This window comes from Elephas maximus, chromosome 2 (assembly GCF_024166365.1).
Source record: "Elephas maximus indicus isolate mEleMax1 chromosome 2, mEleMax1 primary haplotype, whole genome shotgun sequence".
Taxonomy (NCBI): Eukaryota; Metazoa; Chordata; class Mammalia; order Proboscidea; family Elephantidae; genus Elephas; species Elephas maximus.
Genome location: NC_064820.1, coordinates 156,922,375 through 156,934,711, shown reverse-complemented (window position 1 = coordinate 156,934,711; position 12,337 = coordinate 156,922,375). Strand labels below are relative to the sequence as shown.

General features: G+C 43.2%; 1 protein-coding gene across 7 annotated transcripts in view; it reads left to right on the top strand.

Moving 5' to 3' along the window:
* Window positions 1-215: 215 nt before the first annotated feature.
* The window catches only part of NR3C1 (nuclear receptor subfamily 3 group C member 1), a 117,760-nt gene continuing 105,638 nt past the window's right edge, over window positions 216-12,337 (top strand). Inside the window, exons 1-2 of one of the 7 annotated variants that reach the window (XM_049873969.1) lie at window positions 216-385; window positions 4,775-5,971. In XM_049873969.1, coding sequence (XP_049729926.1) covers window positions 4,788-5,971 — 1,184 coding nt within the window. In that variant the 5' untranslated portion in view covers window positions 216-385; window positions 4,775-4,787. The other 6 variants (XM_049873967.1, XM_049873968.1, XM_049873966.1 and 3 more) reach the window with 6 other exon arrangements.

Sequence of the window (12,337 nt, the reverse complement as noted above, 5' to 3'; positions counted from 1 at the left end):
CATCATTTCATCTTCAAAACCGAGGACGAACGGCTTAAGCCTCCCGCGACCCAGAGCCTTCGCCAAGATGGTGGACGCGAGTCCAGTAGAGCGTCACTGTCCTTTACCAAGATGGCGGCGGGCGGCTTCCGGCGCGCGCTTCTACAATCCAGTTAGAGATGTCAGAGCAGAGGCAGCCGCCACCAGTCCGAGCGCGACCTGAGGGGACAGCGCGGCTGCAGCCCAGCGCCGGGCTGGGACTAAGTGGAGCTGCCGCAATCTCCGCCTGTCAGGAGCCAGCAAGTGCTGTCACCTGTGGGGGCGCAAAAGTTACCTCCCCGAATCCTAAAGCAACACAGCACAACCTTCCCCCAAGTCACAAAAATGATAGTATGTGCCGCATAAGGTAGGAGGCTCGGGCTGGCACCACAGAAGCCCTCCGGCCGCAGCGAGCTGGGGGAGGGGCCTGGAACCGGGGCTTCTAGCGCGGACAGCGCTCACCCTACTCCCCTCTCCTCCGGGACCGGCCACGTGTTTCCCTCCGACTGAGGAGGAGGCGAGTAACGGGAACAGCTGGAGGGGGGTTAATACTGACATTTTAAAGCTGCGTGTGTTTTATTTGGAGGGACAGGGGTCCTATGAACAAGAAGTGGTGGGCGACGCGTTGAGCAGAGTGCAGCAAATGTCAGGATTCGGGGGAGGGGCCTCCACGGGTAACTTGGACTTGGGCCCTGGAGAGGGTGGGAGGAGAGGGCAAGGAGTGTATGGGGGGGGGATGTGCTTCGCAAGCAACTTATTTTTTGCCCCCAGCTTGCTTTTAGGCTTGCCACCCCCTGCTTTCCTTAAAAATAATAATAATAAAAGTGCAAAGAAATCCAGCTCGCCAGAGGTTTTGCATTTGGTGTGCAACTTCCTTTAAGAGTGTGCGCGCTGGGAGGGAGGGGTGAGGGTTGAACTTGGCAAGCGGCGCCTCCTTCTGCCGCCGCCGCCGCCTCGCAGACTCGGGGAAGAGGGTGGGGGACGGCCGGGGCGCGGGGGAGGGTGGGTTCTGCTTTGCAACTTCTCTCCCGGTGCGAGAGCGTGGCGGCGGCTGCAGACAGGGCCGCCCAGACGATGCGCGGGTGGGGGCCCTGCCGGCACGCGACTCCTCCCAGGCCAAGAGTATGTATGTGCTGACCCCCCTCCTCTCCCCTCTCCTCTAATACTCCCCAGAGGGCGTGTCGGGCCGCGCAGCCCCGAGCGCGGCCGAGACGCTGCGGCAACATTCTGTGCAACCCTGTAGCCCCGTGCGAAGTGACACATTTCGCGCAACTCGGTCCGGGGTCGGCGCGGCAGACCACCCTCGCCGCTCTGCTGCGGACCGCGCCTTGGCTCCCCTTGCCCGCCTGCTGTCACCCTCCGGGGCGTTGGTGGCAGTCACCGGAGAAGGAGAGGGCAAGCTCCCGAGTGGGTCGGGAGCCGGGGAGCGGGGCGGGGGCAGTGAAGAGTCAGTGAGAAGAGAAACTCGGCTCCTCTCCCGAGCCGCCCCCAGGGAGACCAGGTCGGCCCCCGCCGCCGCCTCGCTTCATTTTTCGCGTGGGATGGGCGAGGAGCGGTGGGCCGCTGTCGCCGGGGCAGTGCCGGGGGCCGCGGGCGTCCGGGCGCCGTCGGCGACCCAGTGGCCGGGCCCGCTCTGAGGGCGTCAGGGAGGGGGCTCGGGCGCTCCTGCAGTTGCTGCGCGTCGCCAACAGGTTGCACCGTTCCCCGCCGCCGCGCTGCCCCTCGGGCGGGGAGCGGCCGGGGGTGGAGTGGGAGCGCGTGTGAGTGCGAGTGTGTGCGCGTCGTGGCGCCGCCTCCGCCCGCCCCCCGCTTGGTCCCGCTCGCTCGCCGCGGCCGGGCGGCCCTTTCGCGTGTCCGCGCTCCCTCCTCTCCTCCTTCTCCTCCTCCATTTTGCGAGCTCGAGTTTGTGACTGGAGCCCGAGTCACTGCCCGCCCGTCGGGGACGGATTCTAGTGGGTGGAAGGCGACGCCGCAGCCAGAGCGGCCGAAGTGGAGGGGTGCGGGGACCGGGACCTGCGCCCGGGAGCCCCGACCCGCGGAGACTGAAGAGGGGCAGGGGCTGCCTTGTCAGCCGAGGAATGGAAGCCTTTCTCAAATAGGGGCTCTCTCCTCCCCTCAGTGGAGAAGGGGGCGGCTGTTTACTTCCTTTTTTTAGAAAAAAAAAAATTTTTTTTTTTCCTCTTCTCCTCCTGCTTTCACACGCTAAGTTGTTTATCTCGGCTGCGGTGGGAGGTTCGGACCGAGGCGGGTGACGCGGTGTCTCTGCGAGAGGTAAGAGGCGGCATGGGGTGGGGACAGGGGTCCGTGCGGGTGCTCGCTGCCCGAGTTGCGGCCGGGGAAGGGAAGCCGACTCGGGGGACGCCGCGGGAGCCCGCAAAGTTTTATTAGCCTCGAGGAGTGGGGGTGGGGGCTGGCTAGGGCCGGGTGACGGTGACGAAAGGGCAGCGCGCGGGTGACAGCGTTGGCCTCTTCCTCTCCCTCGGCCGCTGTCCCCCGGCCGGCCTGAGGGGGAGGAACCTGAGCTCTGACTGCGTGTGGAACCTCGTCGAGCTGCCCGGGTTTCCAAACCTCTGATTGCTCGGAGCGGAAACCTGGCCTCCTCTTCTTCATCTCCCGCTTCCCTCCCGCCCCCCAAGTGTCCCTTTCTTTGCCCTCCCAGGGGGCCGCCCGGACCCCCGTTTTTATGGTGAACCCCAAGCCGCGTGTCCACTCTGCTCGCCCGATTACTTCCCCTCCACCCCAGAGCGCCTGAACGTGGTCAGGGTTTCGGTAGGGGCTCCGGCGCGTCTCTTCCCTGGCGGGCGTGTGGCGTGTGTGTGCGCGCGAGTGTACACACTCAGGGGCTGACAGCCTGCGACTTGGAGACTCCGGCCGGGGCTGGCGTTGGCTGCTAGAAGTGGGCGTGTCGGAGAAAGAACTCAACAGGTCTGGACAAATTTCTCTCTTCACCTCGCACTTTTTTCTCTCCCGGAGAGGGTTTGTTCTTCAGCGCTTGGCATCATTTCGCGCCTGCGGTTTCTAGTGGTCCCTTTTAGAAAAAGACCCTCCCTTCTTAACCGTGGTAGTTTTGTGGTGCGATTTTTGACAAGCGTGGTTTGCTCCTTCGGGTTGCAGATTTAATAACTGCAGCCTTGTAATGCCACATAAGACCCCTTGGCATGGTTCTTTATGTCCGATTGATGTGATGGGTTTATTTGCTATTTAAACTGGGGATCCTGTCGCTGGAGGGATCGTTTCGTTTTCGTATGAAGTCTTGTTTTGGTTTCGGGTTTGAAGGCAGCTGTCAAAAAAGCGGCGTGGAAATTCTTTAGGCTCCATTTGATAGCTCGCGTTTAGAGGTCGTTACCGGATAAATACGGCGGAGGGATGGGAGGTAAGCAGCTCACCCTTGAAATTTGTAGCGGCGCGTCCCTACCACCGCTCTCTCCACCTTCATCGTACTCCCCTTTCCGTGAGAGTCACTGGAGTTTCTGCGTTTTAACGTCTCCGTGCAGGAAAAGTTTCCTTTTACTGTACAGGATTATACTGTAGCGTTCTAAATGTGCTTAAGAAAGCGTTTGTCCATCTCTTAAAACATGTTGAGTAGTAATAATGTACTACTAGCAACCTAAGAGTCGGAATCGATTCAACGGCAGCAGGTTAACCCTCTTGAGAATAGGCTTAACTTTGGGACAGGTGAAGGTTTACAACGCAGAAAGAATGATTCTCAGCATTTTATTGGACGCTGTTTTACCTTGGCTTAGATGAATGTGATTTTACAGTTCTGAATTTCTTCTGTCTTTCAATACTTTAATATTTGGAAAGGAAAAAGATCTTAATTTAGAGGTATAATAGAATTTCATTCTGAGGGTCTTAAGCAGTTAAAAATAGTAGTTTAATATAGATTGTATTGTGAATTATGAGAATTGAGACAGCTGTATTTAAATAAATTTACATTGAAATAAACCAAAATTGTAATGAGAAGCTACCACACATTCTACACTACCTTTTTAAAATTTAGATTTTGGTTGTCCTGTATACAACACTATGTCCAAAATTTGGAAACAGGCACTCTTAGGCACATCCAGTCAGAAATACGGGTTAAAAATGGTAGCCTTTTCCAGCCTATTGGAAGATTAGCAGATTAGCATTGTTGTTTATTTTTAAGTAAAATGTGCATGGTTCATCAGTAGGTTGTACTAAAAGGTTTGGATGTGTGATTAACTGGTAGGAGAGGAATTTGGGAGTCATTAGGGATGGAGAATTCTAGTGTAGTATTTATCAAATTTTATATGTATTGGTTCTCAGAAAAGCAAACAGCCTTGATTGAAAACAGGTAGGAATTTTAATGTTCAAACTTCTTTTAAAATTAAATACATTGACATCAACTTGAACCTTTAGAATAATGAGATGTAATGAATTATGTCTATGACTGACATTTTGTGAGTGACAGGATGAATAGCCAAGTTTGTTGTCCTTGTGTTAAAAATTTTTTTTTTTTTTTTTTTTTTTTTTTTTGCTGTGAAGTCAAGCTTAGTCCCGTACAGTTTTCAGCTGTGTAAATGGACTGCATTATACTTTTAAATGTGGTACGTTGAATGGGGGTGGAGGAAATGACTTTTTTATTCTGGAAAATAGGAAACTAACTACTCTTCTGATACAAGGAATAAGCTTCGGAGTTAACTAAAAGGTTGATTTAACGAGCAGTCTCTTTACTAATTGGATCACAGACTTTATAAATTATGTCACCCCTTCCCCCCCCTTTTTTTGTTTGTAGTTGATATTCACTGATGGATTCCAAAGAATCATTCAAACCCCCCAGTAGAGAAGAAACCCTCAGCAGTGTGCTTGGTCGCGAGAGAGGAAATGTGATGGACTTCTATAAAACCCTAAGGGGAGGAGCTACTGTGAAGATTCCTGCATCTTTGCCCCCACTGGCTGCTGCTTCACCGTCAGACTCCAAGCAGCAAAGACTTCTGGTTGATTTTCCAAAAGGCTCAGTAAGCAATGAGCAGCAACCAGATCTGTCCAAAGCAGTTTCACTGTCAATGGGATTGTATATGGGAGAGACAGAAGCAAAAGTGATGGGAAGTGACTTGGGATTCCCACAGCAGGGCCAAATCAGCCTTTCCTCTGGGGAAACAGACTTTCGGCTTCTGGAAGAAAGCATTGCGAACCTCAATAAGTCCACCAGCGTTCCAGAGAACCCCAAGAGCTCAACATCTGCCGCTGGTTCTGCTGCCTCCACAGAAAAGGAGTTTCCGAAAACTCACTCTGATGTGTCTTCAGAACAGCAGAATTTGAAGGGCCAGACTGGCACCAACGATGGCAATGTGAAATTGTACACCACAGACCAAAGCACCTTTGATATTCTGCAGGATTTGGAGTTTTCTGGGTCCCCAGGTAAAGAGACAAATGAGAGCCCTTGGAGATCAGACCTCTTGATAGATGAAAGCTGTTTGCTTTCTCCTTTGGCAGCAGAGGAGGAGTCATTCCTTCTAGAAGGAAACTCAAATGAGGACTGCAAGCCTGTCGTTCTACCGGACACTAAACCTAAAATTAAGGATAATGGAGATCTGATCTTATCCAGCCCCAGCAGCATGCCACTGCCCCAAGTAAAAACAGAAAAAGAAGATTTCATTGAACTGTGCACTCCTGGGGTAATTAAGCAAGAGAAACTGGGCCCAGTTTACTGTCAGTCAACCTTTTCTGGAGCAAATATAATCGGCAATAAAACGTCGGCCATTTCTGTTCATGGTGTGAGTACTTCTGGGGGACAGATGTACCACTATGACATGAATACAGCATCCCATTCTCAACAGCAGGATCAGAAGCCTATTTTTAATGTCATTCCGCCAATTCCTGTCGGTTCAGAAAATTGGAATAGGTGCCAAGGATCTGGAGATGACAACCTGACTTCTTTGGGGACTTTGAACTTCTCTGGTCGATCAGTTTTTTCTAATGGCTATTCAAGGTAAGATTAATACCTTTATGTTTCTCAAGAATGCAAAAGTTAAGACAGATTGACTCAGATTTAAATATTTGTTTATTTTATGTGTTCTTCAAAGATGGGTGTGCTTTTCCATGTGAACAATTCTAAGTGAACTTTTGAAAAGTAGATATGATAGACAGCCTAAGTGATTTATCTGCACGTAACCATTTCAAGTTTTTTCTGAAATATTGGTGTTCGGTATCCCATTGGCCAGTAGTTGAAGATTTTAAAATCTTTAAAATAGTTTTATGTATCTACAGATATTTTATGTGTAAAAATTTTATGAATTCAAGTAGGTTCCAGGTCTGGCAATATCATAATGTATTTTTGTGCATGTTCATTTAGCTGTTTTAGAACATGCTCTTATATTACAATAAAAAAAAACCCATAATACTTTACACAGCCCAAAGTTGTGCTGCTGTATTAGTACATTTGTGAAGTGTTAGCTTGAGGAGATTAAAGGGTTAAAAATTAGACTTTCCAACAGTGAACCGTGTTCTTCAAACTGAACCCTCTGTTAAAGAATTGGAGTTTCAAGTTTTCTAAATGTAGTCAGCAGTGTGCCAGGCCATAGTAAAGACACGGGGGCTTGCCCACAGGGTTCCCGACCTAAATCTTGGAAGTTGCGTCTGCTGATCATTCTCCTTAAGAAAGGAATTGATGCCACTGTTATGCAAATCAAAATTCTACTTTCAGATGTTCCTGTAAAGTTCTCAAATAGATAACTGATGGCCAAATTTGTTAAGCTTCGGTTCTCAGCTAGCATTTGATTTGCTTCTCCCTCTCTCTTTTTCCTCGCAGTTGTTTGTAAGTTTACTGACAGTGTCTGTCTGCCCTCAAAAAGGTCTATTAAAATGGAATTACCAGAAAAAAAAAAAATTCTGTAATTTAGGTGTATGTGTTGGTAGGCGTTCTCTATCCCTTACCCCCGTCCCCAATTTAGGTGACTGTTAGGGCTGTATATCCATTTTGAGTATAAAGGAAAAGATAAAAATGTGGGTTGTAGAGTTATGAGATTGACTGATCAGTGGTTTTTTGAAAGAAGGCATAGTAAACACACTGATCTATCTGTACATAACCAATTAGTTTCTTTCCTAAATGTTAGTGCTGTTCATTGTTCCCATTAACTAGTCACTTAAGTTCTCTTTTAAGATACTCTAACACTGAGGTGACTCTGTTCTTCTTTAAGTAGAAACATTTGTTGTTGGGAGAAAATTTAGACTTAGGTTTTGCTCTGAAAGACTTGTGTCTTCTCAAATGAAAAATCTTTAGTTCTTGTGTGTCTTTATAATATATAAACTACCATGCTAATCTATTGCATAAATCATAATTATTTTTTATTTAAAAGAATGCTATTTGGACTTTTTATTGTTTTCTTTGTGAATCGAAGATTTAAAATGTATTTAATATGGAGATTTGAGATGTTTTTTATTGCATAAGCAGCTGTATATTAAATGTTAAAAGACATTCTGTGTTTTAACATTTTCAATCTTAAACTTTTTGGCAGTGGAATTCATGACTGAGAGTGTTTCGTTCTCTTAAAAGAGCAAATACAGTTGGTTTGACTAAGCTATCTGCAGGCAACTATTAAATTGATTTATAAAACATGTATAGAGAAAAATAATACATCTTAGGAAACACTGGGGGATTATGAATGCGTTTTGTCTTGGTAATCCCCACGGTATTGTTTTCAGTTTTTCATACTATAAAAGAGACATAGAATAAGACACATCATTTTCCATTCACTATGAACTTTTGAAGCCCTATAAAATCTGGGTTATGGAGCCTAAGGCTTAGATGAACATACTTCTGTTGCTGTCGAGTCGATTCCAACTCAGTGACCCTATAGAACATAAAAAATACTTACCCTTAAATCATTAAAGATAATTTCAATACTTTAAACTTTTACAGTACTTTATGACATAGGTTTGCTATGAGTTGGAATTAACTTGACGCTGCAGTTTATGACATATAAGGGGACCTGGTGGTGCGGTGGTTAAGCACTTGGCTGCTAACCAAAAGATCAGCAGTTCGAATTCACCAGCTGCTCCTCAGGAGAAAGATGTGGAAGTCTGCTTCTGTAAAGATTTACTGCCTTGGAAACCCAGTGGGGCAGTTCTGCTCCGTTCTGTGGGGTCGCTATGAGTTGGAATTGACTTGATGGCACTGGGTTTTGATATGACATATAAAGTGTCTTCACATATTCCATATGAAAGTAGGCAAAGCAATGATGATGTGGCTCTTTAGACATTCTTTACTATCCCATGAAATGATTATTTTTATACCAGTGTGTGATTTAGAATGAAAATCTAGTCTGTGTCCTAATGAAAAGGCGTAGTACATTGTATAGGATCATTTGGTAATGTTTGAAGATGTTATACCTCTGGCATTCGTTACTTTAGCATTGGGAACTATGATTACCCAGGACAAAGCTTCTTCCAAACAAATTGAAACAGTATTCCTTTCTAACCATCACTGAATTAGTCTATTGTTTCCAAACAGTGCAATGTAACTCAAATTGGTTGCTTTCTCTATATGTTGAGTGGGTCTAGCCAGACGTTAGCTGTGACCGTTGACCCTCAGTGATCAGCAAATAAATCAACATGTTGACACCACACCTGGATTGAATACTGATTTTCTGACTTCAGAGATAAAAATATTAAATGCCACTAATAATTTCACTTGCATTCTTTTTAAATTAAAAAAAAGTATAAATTATAATATGTCTGACTTTAAAAAATGCCACCTACCATTGTTTTTTCTCAGAATACGTAAAACAAAGCCTATGCTCTGGGGGGAAAGGAGAATCCTTCAAATGTGTCAATGCACCACAACATCCACTTGTCATATTAGACCGCAAAATTATGAATATTATCATCAGTCATGGTAAAGCATTTTCTTTTTAAGGCTTAAGCTTATGGACAGTAAAACAAATATTACGGCTGCTCAAATCTATCCCTTAATAAAATGAACTAGCCATTCTGACTTAATACTCCTTTAAATGCTGAAATTCAGTAAGTTTAGCATAAATTTGTCGTATTGATAAAAGCACATTTTTGCATAATTTGATTTTTAACATTGTTTCACTGAAAAGAGGCAAAGAGAAATAAATGTTTTCAGGTGAAGTTAGAGATTTCTTTTTTTTATTATGTTGAAACTTCTAGTGTTAAAAAGTTGACTGCTTCCTGATGGCAGGATTAATGCAGAGAAAGAAGGATGTCCGATGAACTTGTTAAGTTTAGATGGAGTTCAGGGCTCTGACGATTGGCATTTAATGAAGTTACTAGAATTTACGTAGACGTTAACATCTCTCATTATTAATTGTGGGTGTGTCTAATTTTATGAAAGTAATGAAATTGAAGACATGTACAAACAGAATGAGTGAAGCAAATTCTGCCCCACTCAATTTTTTTTTGTAATTATCATCATCATATTGAATGTTTTCTCAGAAAGAAAGGGGCCATAAAGAAGAGATTTTATGATTTATACCTTTTTAAATGGATACTTTTTTTTTTCTTCCAAAGGTTTTAGCAGTGGCTGTTTAAATATCTTTTAAGCTTAATGTTTCTGAAATTCATTTATATGAAGTGATTTCTAAATATTTTAAAGGGGATTTTTCATGGATATTTCTTGTTCTGTGATCATGTAAGGTACTTTTTCTTTTTTTTAATCCTATATCTTGTTGTCTGTATTGTTAGTAAAAGGAAAAAAAAAAAAAAGACAACCCTGTATTCAAATGTCTCTGTTTAGTACGGAATGACTCTGATACAGAAGTATATGACCTACATGTTGTCAGATTTTATTGAAATTACTTCTTGTGATATTTCTCTGGCTAATGAATTATATTTTTTATAATTAATAACAATTTATAGTCATAATGTTTTGGTTCTGCCTATTAGTGTTACAGATATTTTAACCAGACCACTTTCAATGTATTATTGAATATTTAGACATTTTATGAAAGACTTATTCTGAGAAGCATCTTCCATACATGTAGGTGAAATACAAATTGAATTAATAGTGAAATTAATATGTGGGTAGAGATCCCTCTAGGGGCCTTTTGAGACTTTAGTGAAGGAGAGTTGGATCATAGGGGTTTATTTCAGGATGAGTGCCTGATGTGAAAGCCAGAACATCTGCATTAATTGGTTGCTTACATAAGTCTTAATCTGCTCTGGCCTACAGGTGATTTAAATAGCCTAGTTTTGTGAAGAAATCTTAATTTACATAGGTTTAGAATAGATCTGGGACATAGTTTTTGAAACTTACATACTTTTTCTTACTTTAATGACTACACCTAATTTTAATTGACAGTGAGTTCTCATATGTACTCTTATCTCTGTGGGTACATTAAATAGGCAAAATAAGATTTGTTCTGAATAGCGTTTACCTTTCTGAGGACATCTGGTAATATTTTCATCCAAAGTAATTGTGTACTTCCGCATTTCTTAGTCGTAGGAAATAGATATTGGTGAATCCCATTGCATAAAGAGTTTTCAAGAAATGTTTTGTTTGAAGTAAGCTGTAACTGAAAAAAAAAAATTATAACCCTTCTGTAAGGGTTTAAAGCCTATACACTCCTTATTTCTGTAGCACTTACTGGCATCTGCTCTCATTTTCTTCTGGCTTTTTTGTCTTGGGCTTTGTATTTTTCAAATAAATAAAAAATATTCCTACAGAGAACTTCAGCTTAAAAAAAAGGCCTGTTAAGTGAATCCTTTTCCTTTGAACTGTGCGTGAATGTGAATTTTAATGGGTTTTTTTCCCCCAGTTTACATATTAAGGCACATTTAAAAATATATAATTTTATAGTAGTTCATAGTTGTAGAATTATTTCAGCCCTCCCGCTCCCTCCCCAAATAGTTTTGACAGATTGCCTTCTTTGTTTCCCAACACCATCACAAATGTCTCTTAAATACAGGGTTTCTAGTGGAGTTGAGAATTAATGTTCCAAGAGTAGGCAAGGGTTAAGGGAAGAGCAATAGAGGTGTGTGGACTAGTGGAAGATAAACATGGAACTATCAAGAACAATTCCAAAAACAATAATTTGGGTTAACTGACATGAATTCAAAGAGCCCTGGTAGCACAGTGGTTAAATTGCTCTGCTGCTGACCAAAAAGTCTGCATCTCCAGGGGAGAAAGATGTGGCGGTCTGCTCCTGTAAAGATTTACAGCCTTGGAAACCCTACAGGGCAGCATTACTCTGTCCTGTAGGGTAGCTATGAGTCAGAATTGACTCGGTGACAGTGGGTGGGTTGGGTGGGACATGAATTCAGAGGACTAAGGAGAGAGAAATTTGGGACTATGTTTATATAGTGCACCAACCAGGATTACAATTTAGTTTCTTTCATTTGAAGTAAAAATCTAAAGCTAATCGTGGCAAGGGAACCCGTAATTGTTTGTAGAGTTTTGTTGTTGTCTTTTGCTATGTGTTATTACCAAGAAAAGGTGGAATGAACATTTGAATTTTTTCTAGGTTATTTCAGCTAAGATCATGTTTATATTTGTCCCATTTTTTACTTAAGCTGCTGTTTACTCAATGAAAATCTAATGGCTTCAATACAGTTGAAATAACGATGATGTCTTATGTTGACATATCCACTTTATGTTTGCTTGTGTGTTTTTACATACATTGTCATCTGTGGAGTACAACCCCTTTCTTTAATAATATATTCCCACAGGTGGTGTGTTTTTCTGCTGGATTTGAAGAAATAAAATTCTTATTTAATAGTACATATGTAGAATGTACTATGTAATTTAAGCTATTTATATTGCAATATATTCTTTAAAGCCAATTACTCTGAATGGAAGTATGTCATCCCCTAATTTTATCTCCGGGCTAGTTTAAATATTAATGATGTATCCTGGTAGAGCTGTATGTTTAAACCTACTTTCTCGGTAGCCTGAGTATTAATTTTGAGTGCTTTAAAATGTTTGGTCTCTTTCAGCAAGTTTCAACAAAATCAGTAGTGTCTATAATGCAGCAAGTTTGGTGAAAGTACCTCATATTTTATAATTTTTTTATTCACACTGTCCCAGCCCAATTCACACTGTAGGGCACCAAAAAATGTATACGGGGAGAAGTTTAATGATAATAATTAGTTGTAGACGTTTAGCATATTATCTTAAATTTCTATTTTTGTGACTGATAATGTGAAGTTCTGACTTTTAATAAGTATGCAGTATTTAGGATATATAAAAAATTTTTGTAAAAGCCACTGCTGTCATGTTGATTCTGACTCATAGAGACCCTATAGGACAGAGTAGAACTGCCGCATAGAGTTTCCCAAGGAGTGCCTGTGGATGTGAACTGCCGGCCTTTTGGTTAGCAGCCGAAGCTTGTAACCT